Here is a 19,316-nt window from a genome sequence, read left to right as displayed (position 1 = left end):
TCATTTATGGGAAAATTCCAGATGGGTGGCTTCAAAGCCACGTGTTACACAGGGGCATTATTACCCAAATCCTCCAGCATTATTCACCTCTCCATCGCTGACACAGATCTACAGGTCAGTGTATTTATCACTCTCTTTGTCATAATTTTCCATCCTTTTGTGAACATTTTGCATCACTCTTTTGTCCCTTTGCATCCCTTGGTATAGGTTCTTTTTCTATATCTCTATTTATTTATTTTTTCAGCTTGTCTTGTGTCTCCAGATCCCTTGTTTTGCATCACTCAGCAGATGTTTTGCTTCTCTTTGTGGTCTTTGCATATAATGCTGACTCACATCTCAGCATTTCATTTGAAAGTTGCGACCATCACAAAGGCCTGTTCTTTGTCTCCTCTGGAAGAAATAATTTTTCTATTCTGAGATAACTGGATACTGACCTGCTCTCTGAAATCTGGAGAAATAAGGATTAAAAGACAAAGTAATGGTCAAACTAATTATCCTGTCTAGTTTCAGGATAACAATGTGGTGTTATCTGAAGAAAGGCTCATTTTAGACAAAGTTCTGTACAGCAACGTTCAGCTTGTTTTAGTTCTTTTTACGAAGGGCCAAAATGAGAAGAAGGAATGTCAGAAGAACAAAAACAATCCAAACCTCTGAGGTGCATTTAGAAGAAAACAGCTGAAAAAAGCAGAGAGTTTGAAATGTTCCTTTCCTCTGGGTTTGTAATCATTCGACTGACTTCATAACAAGAAATGTTAACAGTGTCCTCTTTGAGAGGCTCTGTCAAGGAAATCAAAGGCAAATTCCTTACATAACATTAATTGGCAAATGAAGCAGTTTCTAATTTATATTTTTCAAGTATTACAGATACCACTGTATCTCATCTCTACCTCTTATTTACACACTTGTACCTGGGTACCATTCATGTATTATCTGGGTAATTGCATTTGTTTTCGTACATCTTTGAATAGCTCAGGGTCATAGCATACACATTCTTACTCATATGTGGTACTTAAAGACATGAGCAATAAAAAATGAGTCAGTCAGAACGAAAAACACCTATAAGTGAATTCAGATTTTCCCTCACATGTTGAAAAGAATTTCAGACACCACAAATTACATCTAACAAAGTCTATTTATATTGGTTTTCCTTAAATTTGCCACTCAGCAGTAAAACATCAGAGTGGAATACTAAGGGAATACAGCTATTATTTATGGCATCTACATTACTATGTGTATTTCCTCCCTTAACAATTTTTTTAAAAAAAGGACATTTCTGCTGTAAAAAGTAAATAAATAAATAAACTATCGATCTGGTTTGTGTACAAATTTGTCGCCTCCCCTGGGCAAGAAATTATTATTTTTATTTATTCTTTTTATTTTTTGCCCGTTTGGCTCTTTTGCCATCAGAATTATTGTCTAAAGGCAAAGAAAGATGCCCAACGGATTTACTTTACCAAATAGACCATCACAGCCTTGCTGTAATGGTCTATTTGATTCACTTTTTATTGTTTATTTTATTTTATTTTCACTTGCTAAATACGGGACAGACTTGACTGGGGAAAAGAAAGGGGAGAAAGAAAAACAGCGGGGAAGAGGGCAAAAAACAAAAATAAACAAAATAAACAGACAAAAAATACATATATCAATCACCCGGATCACCTGTTGAGAAAGAAAAAAGAGAAAACAAGCAGAAGGGGAAAAAAGGGCAACATAATAAACAACATCACGATGATATATGGGAATATAACAGTAAATACTAAATATTAAACATTATTGTGCAGCATGTAAGATCGGCAGCGCACAGTGTGCTTTGAGGTAGGAGCCAAAAAGGGTGTAGTTTGTGTGTGTGAGCACCCGTGTGTACACCTGTGAGTATGAGCGCGCTTGTATTTAAAAGGTTCCTTCATGTAATGATCTGCAGGAAATGATTAAACTCAAGGCCAGATCGTCATCGTGATCTGTGCTGCCATCTAGTGGAAACGTGAGGGAGCGTCGCTTTGTTTAAGAGGCTAAAATTCAGCATAACAATGGAGCTTCTCCCCTCACTGCTCTGCCTCTAGTCTTTCTATTTTTAGCACAGGAAATTCTTTTCTTTTCTTTTTTTTTTTTTACTAAAGGCTTTAGAGTAATGCCCTCTCTCATGGACATCTAATTAAAATTAAGCTGAAAGCGAAACAGCAGTCCCCGTGAAGAGCTAAAACAGCCATCAATGTTTAACTTTAATTTCCTCTGGAATAACCAGTGTTTTTACAGCATTTACAAAAAAGAGCATTCATCAACAAAAAACTGCATAGATGAAGATATTTTTCATGATACACAGTGCTTTCCTTCTGTAAAAAATCATGGTGACATAACTGAGAAGAAGTTTTTCTTTAGAAGAAAAACAGCATTTTGTTGAATAAATGTCATGGCCTCATTTGGTATGTGTTATTTCTACAGTATGGTGTTAAGTTTTTAGGGCATTTTCTTCTTCTTCTTTTTTAACTCAAATAAATACAAGATTAAGATACTGAATCTATACAAAATACATACAGTATACAACCGAAGCTGAGTACAATGTGCAACAATAACAATGTTAAATTAAAATTGATATCACCTTGTAATAGATGCATTATTTTCTAGTCCAATTAAATACTATTTTATCTTATCTGTCATTAAAAGCAAACAGGATACAACAACATATGACATACAGGTTCCACCTTTACAATAAAATAAGACTAAAGGGTGCATAGGAAGAGTCCGAGTGTCAGTTAAAGGCCAGACAGCCACACAGCCATGCACTGATATAGGTATATGCCTCTCACTTGGCACAGACACTGATGGATGTAGCTGCTGGTTTGTGAAGTTGGTGTTGTTTCATCTTTTTAAACCACACATCGCCAATGAAGCAAACCGAGAAGCCAAGGCACACTACACACTGATTGTATTTGACATATCACTACCCTAAGTATTATAATCTTCTTCATCATCTCCAAAAAAGACCTGAGAATCTGAGAAAGCACACATCTATCCCTGCTATCACAGGGCAAGAGGCAGGGTGCACACTGGACAGATCTCAAGACTCCAAAGCTAACACAGAAGAATCGCCAGTTAACCTAACCCTGTTCATGTCTTTGGACTTTTCCATTCAACTAAATAAATTGTGTTAAATGTAACATTCAGCATTTTAGTGATAATGACCACAGCTAAACTAAGTGTTCATACAGCAGGAGCTGTTAAATAAACCATATTATGTATTAGACAATCAGAGGATTTACACAGTATGCGTATTACAAATCACAGTTCAGTGATCCAGTAAATAAAACATTATGGTTTCCAAAGAGTGGCATTACTATGAGAATATACATTTAACGTGCATTTAAAATAACCATGTAATATCAATTATACTGTCTCTGAAATATTATACCAGTATAAAAGGACGCTGAGCAAAAGACTACACAACGCTGAACTATAGGGGCAATACTCTGGTAAAGTAAAGCTAACTGAACCAGTCACAAAATGAAGGCATGCAATATGGTGTTGAAAGTTTCATTCAGTGTCATCACTGTTGGCCTACACTGTACTGATGCAGGAGTCGGTGATGCAGTGCAAGCTTTCGACAAATAAAAGACAGCTGATCAGCCTCCCATGTTGTGTTGTTGGAATAAGATAAGAAGTGTTAAGGCAACCTTTTTTCATACGTTTAAACTACACCAATAAATCAGACAGAAATTTTGCTTAGAAAGTAGCCGTAGCTATGTAAAGTATTAAAAACTGTTAAAACAACTAAAATAAAACAAACTAAACAATTTTTGCAAGAGCTGCTGATTGCTGTGGAATATGTTCACGTTCCACGTCTGTTTTCAGTCTCTCAGCCAGATCCGATCCGTTTTTGGAAAGTGTGACCAAGTACAGTCAGTGATTGGAAACCCATGGTCTAATAATTAACAATAAACATGTTTTTTCACCTCTGCATATTTATACAGGGAGCAAGTGCTCCTACACATAGCTCCTCATATTGATGCTTCTACAGCAGCCCACGATGGACAAGTGGAACTGTTTCTATAGAGAGGCTATTTTGGAGGCCAAATTAGGTTTAATTACGTGCTTAGAAAGTGACAGGTATTCAGTTAGTTGCAATCTTTATCCTCTAGATGCTGGTACTACACACAGGTCCTTTAAATATAAAAAGTAGGCATTTCACCAAAGGTTCAGTTAATACACATTAAGAGAAAAAGAATAAAAAGTGTATGAAGTAAATATCTTTTTATGCTTCCCTCTCCTGTATAGTGTTGCTCTACTTAACATACCTGCTTTTTTTTTGACTGCCTCACTGTATTTGGCCCTTTCATCAGAGAAACATAACCAAGGCAAAGTCAAAATAACCAAAGGAAAAACAAAACTTTGCCAAGATATATATTTGCCTGTAAATTTAGTAACTATGGCCGTCTGAATTTTTCCACCAACCACTCATGTTGCTCATGATATAAAGAGGCTCACTGTTTCTATCATTGTCTATACACTCAACAGTTTTCTGTTGAGTGTATAGACCAACACATCACACATCAAACCCAACACATTAAGGATGCATCCCCTTAAGGGCCACGTACAGCAGGGACATCTCAGTGTCCGATTAGCTGCTAACTGTACTGGGATCATCATACAGACTTCCTCCTCTTGCCAAAAACATTGTTGATGAGTTTGGCCATAGACTTTGAGCCGCTGTAGCGTCGTTTGTCAGCGCGATACTTCAGGTGCTCCATCACCTGCCGGATGAGCTGTGTGAAGAGGTTGGCAATGTCTTGGTAGCTCTCGGCTGCTGAGACCTCCTGGAAATTACAGCGGTTTTCCTGCGCCAGACCGCGGCCTTCATCCTCACGCACCTGACGAGCATGGCAGAGGTCCTGCTTGTTGCCAACCAGGCAAACAGGAACATCCATCTCCCTGAAAAAAGGACAGCAGGGAGGCGTTAACACCATCAGTCTGCAAGATGACTGAGGATAGCAATATGAAGAGGATGCAGAGGCAAATGTGTTTTATTTTACAGCTTTTGAGTGCTTTTGCAACAACATTGCAACAATTTTATTTATTTTATTAAGCAACCTATCCTATCTTTCTGAACGTAAAGCAGATGTTTCGACTAGCTGTGCTTGATTTACATTCACACAATCCAACAGTTCCACTTGTGATCTACACCTATATTTATTCTCAAATACCTGTCATTAGGCTACACAGCTCTTCCCTCCGTGTTATCAGGATGCCTTGGCATGCTGCCAGGCAGCCTGATAGATGTGGATGGCCTGTTTGTTTGTTTTTTTCACGCTTAAATTTATCAGACACCTGCGCTGGCAATCCCTGTAAATCATGAATCATTTATGAGTTTGAGTTTGCAGGAGGGCAGTCAGGACTCCCAGCATTCCTCAAATTCAAAAGTGCATGTAGATTCATGTCCAGTTACAAAGAACCTAGGGCACAGATACTCTGTTTTGTTGTTTTCCTGGAGCATTTGCAGCATGTTCAGTTCATATAGTGGGTGTACATCATTTTCCGGACTTGCCACTTTACTTTAAACCTCTGATTACTGATTCTTTGCACGAGGATTTCATCTGACATTTGAAATTGTAGAATTGAATGTAGGATTTTGCCTCCATTTCAAAACAGGCATTGTTGTAGCACCCAGAATTACTGTTAAATAACAACCAATCCAAACATCCATTATATGTCAGCAGCATCTGTTATTAAGTTTCTGCTGACCCTTTGCAGTTCTCCATGCGTGTCTCCCGAATCTGCCGCAGGATGTTTTTGGCATTGATGAAGGAAGTGCGGTCACTGATGTTGTACACCACCACAAAGCCATCTGCCCAGTCCACTGGCTCTTCAAGTATACACCTGGCCTCCGAACCCTGCCAAGAAGAGCATGTGCTTTTATGTTGGTATCATCCAGTTTGTCCCGAGTCAACGTGCCAACTGGGTTGCTTTTCCTATGGAGCAAGAAAAAAGAGTTGGAGCCTGTATCCTTTACACTGTGTCACTTTCTATGGATGGTATTATAGATGGTAGCTGGATACCATTATTATTTCTATAGATGTGTTCCAATGCTGAAAACACCTTGTATTTGTATTTTTATTTCCCTGTTTTGAGCAAAACTGAGTTGCTTTTATACTTTTTTTGACAAATGCACATTGGCATTACTGTCTTCCCATTGATTATACAGATTTGATTTTATTGCTCTTTTTGCTAATCAAGCATCTTACAGTTAGTTTTCATACCTGTAATATTGAAACACTTTCCTTTTATGGATCCATAGCGTATTGGTTTACAAATTTGCTCAGCAAGCGGAGGGTTGCTGGTTCAGTTCCATCCAGAGATACAAATCCCTTTTGGAAAGTGTCAGAAAATGCATCTGGTGCAAAACCCTGCCAAAGGAAACTCACAGAGCTGCTGTGGCAACCCTCTGTGACAAGTGAGCAGCTGAAAGTCACTAATACCAGAAAGCATTTCAAAGTGGTGCCTTAACAATATCAGTGACACCAGTAAATAAATTCAGAGTGACCCTACAAGCGCTTGTGACCTTGACATAAACAGTGTAAGAAGGGCTTCAGGCCTGGGAACACACCTGAGTGCTATAAAACCCAATTTTAAACCTTTTGTCTTTACTGACTTCTTTTAATGCAGTCTGGGTCAGAAGGGCTGGATTGTGACTCTGTGTTCCTTATTGGACAGCAATATTACAGGGGGTCTAAATGACAAAGACAATGACTGGTTTTTGTTCTCCTGAGCCAGGGTACTCCAATAAAACACTAACGTTGTAGTAAAGTCCCTCTCAGGTCTTTAGTCTTGTTGAATGAGAAGTAAGAGGTTTATATGGCTCCCCTTTTTTTCAAAGGGACATTCATCTCCTCAGGATACTCTCATAAATCCTTATATTCCCACACTTGCTAACTCTAAGTGAACACATAACCACAGCTAAGCCACAGGCAGCTCTCCAGCAGCCTGAAAACAAACCACTGTTTTGATAGATAGATGATAGATAGATGAAGGCAAACCAAATTTTGGTTATGGCCCGACAGTCAAACAAAATTACTCAAGAATGTAAAAATTGACTTTCTTTATGAGTAGTTTAGGTGAATTTTCTTGAAAAGGCATTATTCTCATCAGTGTCAGATTTTCATTTTTTCGGTTTGTTTCCTGTCAGTGGTTTGTCGGTGGTCCTCCAGATGAAATGTTAGAAGAACAACGGGAAAAGTTGGTGGTCCTGCTGCAGCTCTGCTTTTCTAATATATTTCTGTTAATGCTAAAAACAAGAGTCTTACCTGAGAGCAGGGGTCAAAAACCTCCAAATTCAGCTGCCTGCCATCGATCGACAGTCTTTTGTGGTACAAAGAGTCTGTGGAGGAGATACAAAATGCATAAATAACTATTATATTATATTATTGATGGATGTCAAAATTACACATGGAACATGTCAAAAATGTGGTGTTTGGGACTTTCATCAGTTTTTAGTAAGACTTTCAAGACACAAATCTATTACCAGGTATTAACATTACCTACCATGAATTTGTCACGAATCTACTTTTACTACAAAGTTTGTTTTTGTTGTTGTTGTTTTACAGGAACTGGACTGCTAGTGTATCAAGCATGATTAAAAAGTTGTGATGGGTCAGACATACATACACAAGTATATATTTTGAATTTATTGTTATTTATTTTAACTTTCCATGTCTATTCACTGCATGACTTGTAATTACGGCTAACAGAGCTAGAAGCATCAATGCCTAAAGCGGTAATGAAAACAGTGAAAACCACAATTACATCATTACATTAAAGGATATAGGATAACAGCATCTTTATGATAAATACAAATAGAAAATAGTATAAAAATACAAATCCATTAGATATCCAACTATACTATCAGAAATGTTGAGCTAAAACACTGGAAGCTGTGTCAAAACAGCTACACGAGAGGATTGTCTACATTACCTGCCTGCAAAAGGTTTATTACCCAAAAGAACAATATTTTCCTTGTCCATGAATGCACAGGTGAAAATGTTGCATCTCTAAGTGGATGAGAGCAATCTTCTAGACCAAAACCTCATCAAAGTGCCATTATATGAAATCTGGAAACACTTACTGGTATTTGAGGCATATTCACCAATAAAACGTCTGGTCAGGAAGCGCACGAGGACAGCTGGAGAAAGGAGATGAAATGGAAAACAATAAAATGAATCATGGCATCATTACACACTCATCCCTCTCAGTGAAGAAGGGGGTGGGGGAGCCTTGTTCACCCCAGCAGGCACAACACCGTGTTAAATGTCTCCAGGATTGGAGCGATGAAACTGAAGCCCCACATAAAAGAATGCTGCACGGCTTTCCTGGAAGGTCTGTGTGCATATTTGGCAAGCTGAATAGTTAAATCCCCCCCAGCCTGTGCTTTGCCTCTACACTGCAAGCTACACATAAAACTGACTGACTGGGCCAGTTTTGGTCCCACAAGACAATCAATTTCAATTAAAGGCTGAAGTTTCAAGTGCTGAACTCTGGAAGCTTGCTCCTAATAGTGGGCCTCTTGAGGGGTTGTACAGAGGTTAGGACACGGTGACACACAAACATGGATGTGGACATTCAACACTTAGGACTTAACACAATAGGAATTGTCCTGGTTCCATTGTCACATAAAGATACATTCAAAGATAAAAGACGTGTTGAAAGCAACAAATAGAGCAGAAGGGAGCAGAAAAACATGTCGAATGAACTCAAGCACCCACATACAGCTTCCATAAGCTACAGCATCTCCAAGGTAACGGCTCTGCTTCACTGCCAAGCACCAAGAATGGCCATGTCCCATTGTTTTAAAAGGTTTGTACAGTACAGTCTGAACCACCCTCTCACAGACAGAAGCAGAATCATAAGTAATGCTTTCTCCTAGACAGCATTTTTAACAAGAGCTTAAAAATCCAATCTGAAGTGTGTCCAAACAGGAGAACTGAAGTATGGTTGCATAAACTGGTTCTCCGAAGAACCCATAAAAAATACTAAATGGTCCAATATGGACACATGAAACTTAAAATAGACACAGAAAAAAACAAGCAAAAAACAAGATAACAAACTATCACTGCGACACATCAAAGTCAGTGAAAGCCAAGATCAAATTACACTCTAAACAACACCACAGGTGGAGCAGCAGGCCGATTGACTTATTGATAAAACATGTTGTGCTTTCCTCTGTCCAGCCTTGAACTAAGCCCTGTGACTGAGGAGTTTTAAAACAAAGGCAGATAATCTCTGGAGGGAGAAATGGTCTTATTAGTTTAGTTAAACCTCAGTGAATGGAGCCAATAATCCACTGTTGTCTTTGGTTATGTAATGCAAAACCAGAGCTCACACAATGCTGGAAGAAAAGAGAAACATGTTAATTCAAACTTGGAAGTGTTCACAGCTAAAAATAATTACTTTTCATTTCTCAAGGCCACTCTTCCTGGACGGCAAATAACAGTTAAAATCGCATGCCAAAAAAAGTGACATGCAATTAATTAATATTAATTTCTGCTATCATTCAACCTAATTTTTATTTTTTGTTTACTGTGTTTCTGAATGAGCTGTACTTGCACCATAACAGTCACGCACCCAGTCATTTCTGCTGTTTTCATTAAGGGTATGACATGAACCCAGCATAAACCTGGTGGTACCCTGGTGATTTTCTTAGCTCTGATTTAAGTTTTAGCTGTAGCCTGTAGAAGTATCGAGAAACACTAAGAAGAGATTTTTCCACTCTGTGAATTGATTGTGGTTGGGCTCTGTGGGAATATTCATAGCTAATCACACTTTTCAATCACCTTTTCTTGTCAAAGTTTACAAGAACAAAAATCTGTCTTCCTTCTCTCTCCCCAACCGGTTGCGGCAGATGGCTCCGCCCCTCCCTGAGCCTGGTTCTGCCGGAGGTTTCTTCCTGTTAAAAGGGAGTTTTTCCTTCCCGCTGTCACCAAAGTGCTTGCTCATAGGGGATCATATGATTGTTGGGTTTTTCTCTGTATGTATTATTGTAGGGTCTACCAAAGCGTCTTGAGGTTACTTTTGTTGTGATTTGGAGCTGTATAGATAAAACTGAATTGAATCAAAAATCAGCTCTCATGCTCCATGGCTGGCTAGTTAAAAAGTACGCCCTCAAAAATTTTAAACAAAACTTGTTTTGTGGTTAAAGTGACATGTTTTCAAGTGTTACCATATTGCAATCAAGAGATCTATCCAGAAATTACACTTTCCTTTGGTAGAAGAAAAAATAGACAGGTCTCAGATAGTTCACAGTCTCAGCAGTATCATCATGTTTTGACTGGAAAGTTAGAAACAACAACAAAAAACCACCAAAACTTCTTTTCAGATCGCAGAAGATTGCAGCGCCTCCCTGAGCCTGTTTTTTGCCGAGTTTTCTTCCTGTTAAAAGGGAGCTTTTCCTTTCCACTGTTGCCAAAATCTTGCTCAAAGGAGTTTGCTTGCTTGTTGAGGTTTTCTTCAGAATACTGTCAGCTCTTTACATTATAAAGTACCTCGACACAACAGTTGTTATGGTTTGGTGCAATATAAAGACACCCGAATTGAACTAAATAGCTGTTAAATCATTATATGATGGAGAGCTTTTGTTGTTTTACACATCTGCATTACTGTTTAGAGCACATATGTAATAACCTCTCTAAAGTATTTATGCACATAATTCTGTCCAGCGTCTTTTTTGATGAAGACCATGATAAGTTCGCCCAAACTATGCAGAGCAGGATCGTACTGAGATAGAGCCGTGAGTCACATTCTTTAAAATCTTTAGCTCACCTCAGAAAAGTGTGTTAAGCTACATTGTGTATGTTCTATAATAATTACAAAATCTTTGGCCCTAAATTTAATATAACTGAGACACTGAATGTCTGAGAGGGGAAATTCAAACATGTTAAATCAGCCACAATTTGTCACTTTATCATTTAATTGTTTTTAATTTTAGTTAGCAACAATTTTGATAATATTTAATTATCAGTTTTTCAAGAACAAATACCAACTCTGATTTACCAGTTATCTTATGCACTGTACTGTAAACTGAATATTTTTTGAGTTTTTGACTGATAGCTAAGCAAAACCAACACAATGTAGCATATAACCATAAAATTAAGAACCTGATGACATTTGTTGACCAATTGATTAAAAAATAAAATGATGATAAAACACGCCAAACTACTACATTAGCAGAGACATGTGTTTAAATTCAGGTAATAAACAAAATAAGAAAGTTAAATGAGGTGGTTTGAAGTTAAGGCATCATAACTTCCTTGTCAACAGTCTTGACAGTTTTTACAGTTTTTATTGAGATACAAGTATAAAGAGACACTTTTTCTCCCTTATAGATCACTAAATCACTCTCAAGTACTTACCTGATTTCCCAGCCCCCTGGCTTCCCAGTAGGGCCAGCTTGATGTCGTTCATGCCTGTGTTGTGTCAGGTCCTCAGCTGTATCTCTAGCTGCAGTTCTGTGTTGCGTTTGGTATTTAGGTTAGCCTCAGCTCACTAAACACTCCTTATCGTTGAAGCAGAGTGGAAGTACATGACTGCCCTCCCCTCTCTTTCTCTTCAAAGAGCTGTTTCACATTTTAAAACCAGAGGCAGAGGAGAGTGGGGAAAACAAGCACCCTCCTCTTTGGTCTCTGTCTCTCTGCCAGGAGCTCTTTTGCGCTCTCTCTCTCTCTCTCACACGCACCTCTCATTTTTCTGTTTTCTCTCGCTCTCTCTTTTCCCCCCTCAGTCTGTCTGTTTTCCTTCTTTCATTCCTCTCTTGGACCTATTTCTCCTCTCTGTCTCTGCCCCCTCCTATGCAGAGCTTGCTCAAAGGTCATGACTGACTAAACCTATTGTGCCGGTCCTTCTCTTAACATTTTAACTGTGCACTTGCTTTCATCTATGGATTTTAGTGCTATTTTTCATTGGGTAATGGTATAATGGTATGGAAGCCAGTTATGCTTGTTTGCCAAGAAATAGTCAATATAAGAAAATATAGAATTATAAGAAGCAAACGCAACGAGTTACATGGTACTGAAAATATATTTTTAAAGATAAATGACACAAAACCTGTGATAATGTTGAGTGAAAATCTCTTATTATGATACTTATCATAATAATGATAAGTATCATAATAATGATAAGTATCATAATAATGATAAGTATCATAATAATGATAAGTGATAATGCTTTGAAAATTGTGAAGAAAACTCAAAACTACAGTTTTATATTTTAACACATTGTAGCTGATATTTGTAAAGCTTTTGCTGTGAATACCATTTACATAATGTTTATCTACAAGAGAAACTAACTTTGAGGGAACATCAGTGCCATATAAATTAAAATAATAGATGGGGGGGTTATATCACTTGGGGCGATCGTGGCTCAAGAGTTGGGAGTTCGCCTTGTAATCGGAAGGTTACCGGCTCAAGCCCCGGCTTGGACAGTCTCAGTTGTTGTGTCCTTGGGCAAGATACTTCACCCGTTGCCTACTGGTGGTGGTCAGAGGGCCCGGTGGCGCCAGTGTCTGGCAGCCTCGCCTCTGTCAGTGCGCCCCAGGGTGGCTGTGGCTACAATCTACCTTGCCATCACCAGTGTGTGAATGGATGGGTGGATGACTGGATATGTAAAGCGCTTTGGGGTCCTTAGGGACTAGTAAAGCGCTATATAAATACAGGCCATTTACCATTAATAAACATATCTGTTTCTGTCCATACAAAACAGGTTTATTTCCTTTCTCTTCATACAGTATACATAGTTCTATATAGTCCCATATTGATAAGAAAGGTTGATTTATTGTTCTGATTGGACACTATAACTGGATCATGTGACTAGCGACATGTGAAGAGTGAGTGTATGATAGGTAACAATGGGGTTGCGGTGCACGAGCTGTTGATTTTTCACATTTATTGTTGACTTGTTTTTGTCCCATTCTGTAACTGTGACTGAAGAATGATTCATATTTATTTATTGCTGTGGTTAGTCAGCTTAAGGAAACTTAGTTAAAGAGCAAAAACCTATTTTTTTTCTGCCAGGACTGGCCTTCCATATAAACCATGATTTACCTTCTTGCCGTGCTTACTCTGATGTTTTCCTGTTTTGGTTTCAGGGAAAAGGAATGGCAGTGATATGATGTGGAAAACATTTTGCTGATTTTTAGTTACACACTTTATCAGCTGCACAGCTCAAAGTACTGAAGCAATATAGCAGCAATAAAAACACTGATTCAAGCATCAGTCATACTCCTCACATCCAATGAAACTGATTCAGACAAACAATCCATCTCCTTCAGTGTCAGCCTTCACACAAAATGTGACACTTACAGCCTGTAAATCACCCTGAAATAGCTTGATTTCACAGGCACTAACTCCAGCCAACAACAATGAATATTCTTCAGACTACAACAGCATTTTTGTATCCACTGACCCTCTTGCTGGTTCATTCTGGGCATTTTAGGTCTATTTATTTGATCTTGTTCTGTGTAAAAAAAAAAAAAAAAAGTCAGATGTTCTTGTGTTTTATTGGTGAAGGTTGTCTAGACTTGGCTACACTTGTATTGTCAAGCTTTTACAAAAACAATTACGACACTGTTTAAAGCCTTAATTTGGGGTTGTGGCTTTGGGGTATTTACATAAGTTTATTCATTGTTGTGACGATTTGATTAAAGGCAAAAAATCCAGGATTGCCATGTGGTTTCATTTAAACATTACATTCATTACATTACATTTATATTTTGAAATGCATTCAAAACGTCCAAGTTCGTGAGCGCTGTCAGTCAATTCTAAAGTGAATCATGTTTCCAAATCACCTTTTCCAGACTCTAAAGTACTTTCATCTTGTTTACTTTAGGACTGTAGATTTATACCATTTTTTAAAAAGCCATAACAATGAAATGAAAACAACCTGACCAAATTTCTATATGTGGGTTCAAATCTATTCATATTGCATGGCATATGGACTGAATGTGCTTTTGGAATGTTTACTAAATTATCCTCTTTCCATTCAGTGATGTTTGGAGATCACATTTCCAGAAAATCAGCTTGCATGAGGAAAAAATAATTGGAACCAGATAACTTCATGTTTTGGGAATTTAGATGAGGACTGAAATCACCAACACATCGCAAGAAATTCTTTAACTCCCTCATCAGAACAAAAGAGAGATTAATATTTCATACTGGGGAAATATGCTCGCCGCAATCACTCCTAATCCCAAACTATTAGCTAGAAATCTAATAAGCATTGGTGGCTAAACATTTGATGCATCAGCTATTCATCAGTGCAAAACATAAAATTTAAATAAAAATCCATTTTCTGTCATGCTTCTTATTTACAGTGGACATTCCCATAGCAATGAGAAATTCCTCTATTCTACTTCCAAGGTGAGCACACAGTGAAGGACCCAGCCATCCATGGAAGCTTTTAATCAAAAACCATTTCTCCTGAGCTGATCAACACGTGGCTGTAAAGAAGCTTTCATGTGCCCACAAAACTACACATACCAGGAAGCACGTTACTCTCCCCAGCTGGGTACACACATGAAACTTCAAAGGGTACCATAGCACTGTCAGCAACATCATTATATACTGACTGTGCACAAGGAAACCTTCTAGAAGATTTCTGTTGATTCTGTGAAATAAGATTATCTGCTATGTATGACATGGGAAATTTTATGTTGAACTTAAACTGGTGAACTGTTGAACTAATTGTCAGATAAATTAGGTCAGTGCTTGCTGAAAGTCATTGCCGTTAGGTAGCCTACTTTCCAGTAATCTATCTTTGTAGGCGTAATATTTATATGACCCTGATTCATCATGCATTTTAGATGTGGTTTGGTTTAGCTTGTGAAATATACTTAGACTTCTCCAGATGCTTTAGTCATCATAGCTTAGCATGATATAATTTATACAAAGAACTCTTGCAGTATCAAGAACTCACACTCTCTGTACTTTGATTTCATTGGAGTTGCACATAAGAAAGTCCAGAATGAAAGATCCCCTGAAGTGCTGTAGTCCAAAAATGCTGGTTTTGAGGAAGGGAACCATTTTGATTTTACGAATAAAACCACCAAAACCAGTTTTCATTTTAGGTTTTGACGTCTAGTTATTATTGGTAAATGTGTGCCACCAAAGGAGTCTTTTTTGAAGTCCTTAATTGAAAATTGGGCATGCATTAGCAGAATGCTATATGCAAGAAAGGAAATAAAAAAACTAACAAAAATCAAACAAACAAATTTCTTATGATCAGCATAACCAAGCTTTATGGGAGCTATTTAAAAAATCATTTGTGTGTCTTAGCTTCACTTTAGATTCTTAAACCTTACTTAAGTGCAACTAAATGATGAATAGATGTATAAATACGCCTATTGAAAAACAATAAAAACATGAACATATTCACTGGAGCTGCTTTGCTATCTTAGTTTAGCTTTCTTTTATTTATTTATTTATTTATTTATTTATTTATTTATTTATTTACTTTTATTATTTATTAACCAGGAAGATCCCATTGAGATTAAAAACCTCTTTTTCAAGGGAGACCTGGCCAAGATAGGCAGCAGCAGATGTCTCCCAGTTACAGAAATTACTCAAACACAGGCAGCAACAACACACACGCAACAATAAGTGAAAGAATACAAATGAAATAAAAAACAAAATTCAAATAAAAATAAAAAAGTCAGTTAAAATGACAATCAATCTAATTGAAACAGTTACATGTTATGGACTTGGCCTCAAGGATTTGTAGTTTAGATTTAAAAGCACTTAATGAAATGAATTCAGTCCCATTCCTTCCGCAGTTTGTTCCAGGCCAAGGGTGCTAAATGGACAAAAGCTCTTTTACCAAGTTCAGTTCGGGCAAATGGAACAGAAAGCAACAAGTAGCCATGCGGACGAAGAGAATACCGAACAGCATGTTTCATTCATTCTTTCTTTAAATGCTTAGAAAATTTCATCTTAACAAAATAAAGTTCAAAGTGTTTACATGTATTTAAAAAAAAAAGAAAATACTAGACCAGAACATGAATTTAAAATGTTCGTTGCAGCCGCATTATGGTATTAGCTTCATATCTGTAGCTAGCAGTTTAGCTAGGTTTATTTTCATGTAGCATAGTTTTTTTAAACTCTCTCTATATATGTAGAGTTATTTAGTGTCTTGGGATAATTTAAGTAGACTAATCTGATATAGATAAGCGGGGAAAAATTGCAAATAGGTAGTTAATTAGCTCAATTTAGCTATGCTGCTAATTATCACATCATGGCTAACAGCAACTTGGCTACCAGTCAATGACATTCATGGCAGGTGAAACAGCCTTCTCAGTTTCTATGGGAGCAGTTTGACTCTACAGCAATCCATATTTAACTTTGTATCTTTTACATTTGTTTTTCCATTTATATTTCTGTGACTCTTTATGGATCGGCCATTTGTTAAAAGGTGTTACCCATAGGCTACACCAAACTTTAAAATACAGCTTGCTGTCTTAATTTTAACGAACCTTAACAGTTTCACTCATAGGGTCGTGTAAAGGGTCGTCTTGGGTCCCCTCGAGCTTTTACGCTTACTATTTGTAAAAACTGGATTGTGTGAAGCTACAAGCCGGTGTGTTTTATTTATTATTAGGCTACATTTAATTCTATATCCAAGGCTCAAAATTTTGTTGTTAGCTTGCTTAGCTTTACTCAGTAACTTAGTAATATGTCCAGAATTAAAATATTAAACTAAAATGTTTAGCTAGTCTGTTTAATTTATTTAATTCGTTTAGTATTAGATTAACCAAATATGTGTGAAATATTGAAGCATAATAAAGGAAAAATTAGCTAAGAGGCAGAGACATTACTGGACAATTGTGAAACAGTATACTGACCTCCAGCCAGTCCTACCACACATTATAAATAAGCAACATTTAACAATCAACACATACTTTAACTTTAAATCAGATGAATACATGATTGTCCAGATCTACTAAACCATTTCATCAAAATGTGCAAAAGCTTCACGCAGCTGCAGATGGTGGAAGAACTGATGGCACTGGGGAAAAAACTAAATAAAATTACTGCTGATTCATCCCTTTCAGGGGAGAAACAGCAAAATCCTTTGACTTTGCTTGTGGAAAACGTGGTTCTCATTTCAACAGGAACACCATCAATGGGCTGAGATGGCAACTATCAATCTTTCTAACAGAGGTTTCACTTAGTGATTGTTTCAAGAAACCAGAGTGACTTTGGTGTTTAAACCAATACCCATAAATCCAGACATGCCAAATGTCTGTTGGTCTAGTTTTAGTTATCCAGTCAGACAAACTCTCATAAACATCTTGAATATGTTACTGCACTGAACGTCAGGCTCAGACTGGATAGATGAAGTGCACAGGCAGCGGTTAACCAATCCACTGACTTCATATGATGTTTCTGTACTGGCCTGCTTCTTTTTCCTTTTCTTTTACCCCCAAATTTTAGTTCCCAAATTTAGTCATAAGAAAAAATCCTCATAATGTTTCCATTATGAGGATTGAATTATGAAGTGAGATGGGCAATGGTGATTAATGGTGTGTTACTGGTCTGTGAGCTTTTTTTTTTTTTTAATTTATAGCATTAAAATATCTATGCTGAGCCCCAAAAAATGTCAGAGATGATGAGCAGCAGGATCTCCTTTGTCCTGGACAACATAAAAAATTAGGTAAATTTTGGCTTTACACAGCCAGCTTGATGACCACTACAGCATTATCTTCATAAAAGGTGGTACATCCTTTCCAAGAGGGTGTAATAAACCAAATCAGCTATGCTCTCAGTAGCATCCAAAGTCAACAGCATGCACTTACTCCACTCCCAGACACAATAATTCAGTATTTTCATGCAGTAGCTTACCAGGAATGTGAGTGAGGAAGGGAGTCTAAACCACCCTAAATAACACAAAAAGCAAGAGCAAATCATGCAGCAGCTTTTTGGAGGAACAATACATCTTTAACTGTTCTAAAGTGACAATGCTCTTATGATGAATCAAAACTATCAGAGGTACAATCAGGGCTAATGGCTGCTGTTGAGTTTGATCTAAACATTAGATTTAGGTCTTATCTCAGAGACGATATTCTCCATTGCAGCTGGAGGTATGTCAGCATTTTCCTCCTTTTTATACGTTGGTGATTCACCCAGCTTCAGACAGACAGAGTGAGGGGGGCTTTGATGTTATTAAATGAAACATCTGGACACAGGAAAAAAGAAGGAGAAAGAAGAACTGACGAAAGAAAGAAAACAAGAAGGAGACACGTGACTAAGGTTTAATGAACTGAACAAAGTAGATTTCCAAAGTCATTAAACCTCCTGTTAAGGACATCCCAAGGTCAGTTTATGCTATTTTACCTTAAATTAGCCACAGCGATGGCGACCCTGAAAAGCTCGCTCTCATCCCTTTCTGTATGCTTTCTTTCAGTGGCTTACAAATTTTAGATGTGCACACAGATCAAAGATATTGTTTATAATGGGACCACAGTGGGTTTTATCAGTGGTTGCAACAGATTTTGTCCATTTGAAAGCCTTTCATTGGGTTTATAGAGTGCAGGCACTCATGCAGCATTCACAGAGCTGCTTTCATCACTGATTATACATAAGAGCATTTTGACAATAGACTATAAAAGCATGAGCTTGATGCTCTCTTATGTTTGGCAAATTACAATGAGCTGCAGGAAGGAAGAACAGCAAGAACAAAATGTCCTGAAACATTAAAAAAAACATTACATGTTTAAGAGCTGAAAAATTGAAAACCACAATCAGAAAATGACAACAACACAGAGCGAGCCAGCCACCAAGCAGGGCAGCAGAGTCCAGGAGAAACACAGGCTGTCAGGTTTGGCAGACGGATCCACAGCATGATTTTAATGTAAAAATCACCAGGAAGTATCCAAAGACTGTCTGTATCGTTTAAGAAAAAATATATATGGTCAAAAAGAATTAGTGAAGACTGCTGTAAAACAGTGTATTCTGTCAAGGGAGTAAGGGTTTGGGAAAGAATTAGCAAGGAACTGAGAATAAATTGCCGTGACATCATAATTCAGGATGACTAGGGGGAAGTATTGGCATGAATGAATTTTGAAATTAGTCTCATTGTAGCTTCTTTTATTTATGCTGCTTGTCCATCCATCCATTTATCCATCCATCTATTCTCTTCTGCTTATCCTTATCTGGGTTGCCGGCAGGCTGGAACCGATCCCATCTACCATAGGGAGAGGGGGGGCAGGGTACACCCTGGACAGGTCGCTAATCTGACCCAGGACTAGTTGCTGATAGGGCTAGTAATCTTAGTCTTAGCATATCTGACAT

General features: G+C 37.7%; 1 protein-coding gene across 1 annotated transcript; it reads right to left on the bottom strand.

Moving 5' to 3' along the window:
• Positions 1-2,181: 2,181 nt before the first annotated feature.
• Positions 2,182-11,663, bottom strand: rerglb (RERG/RAS-like b). Its single transcript, XM_005935570.2, has 5 exons — positions 11,391-11,663; positions 8,111-8,167; positions 7,293-7,366; positions 5,734-5,882; positions 2,182-4,923 (listed from the first exon to the last, which is right to left on the bottom strand). Exons 1-5 carry the CDS (start codon positions 11,440-11,442, stop codon positions 4,638-4,640), a joined length of 618 nt encoding a protein of 205 aa, XP_005935632.1. The 5' UTR covers positions 11,443-11,663; the 3' UTR covers positions 2,182-4,637.
• Positions 11,664-19,316: the final 7,653 nt, after the last annotated feature.

This window comes from Haplochromis burtoni, unplaced genomic scaffold, assembly GCF_018398535.1.
Source record: "Haplochromis burtoni strain Fernald_Lab_line unplaced genomic scaffold, NCSU_Asbu1 Contig_197, whole genome shotgun sequence".
Lineage (NCBI taxonomy): Eukaryota > Metazoa > Chordata > Actinopteri > Cichliformes > Cichlidae > Haplochromis > Haplochromis burtoni.
The sequence above is the reverse complement of the archived record's forward strand: the minus strand, read 5'-3'. Positions and strand labels throughout refer to the sequence as shown.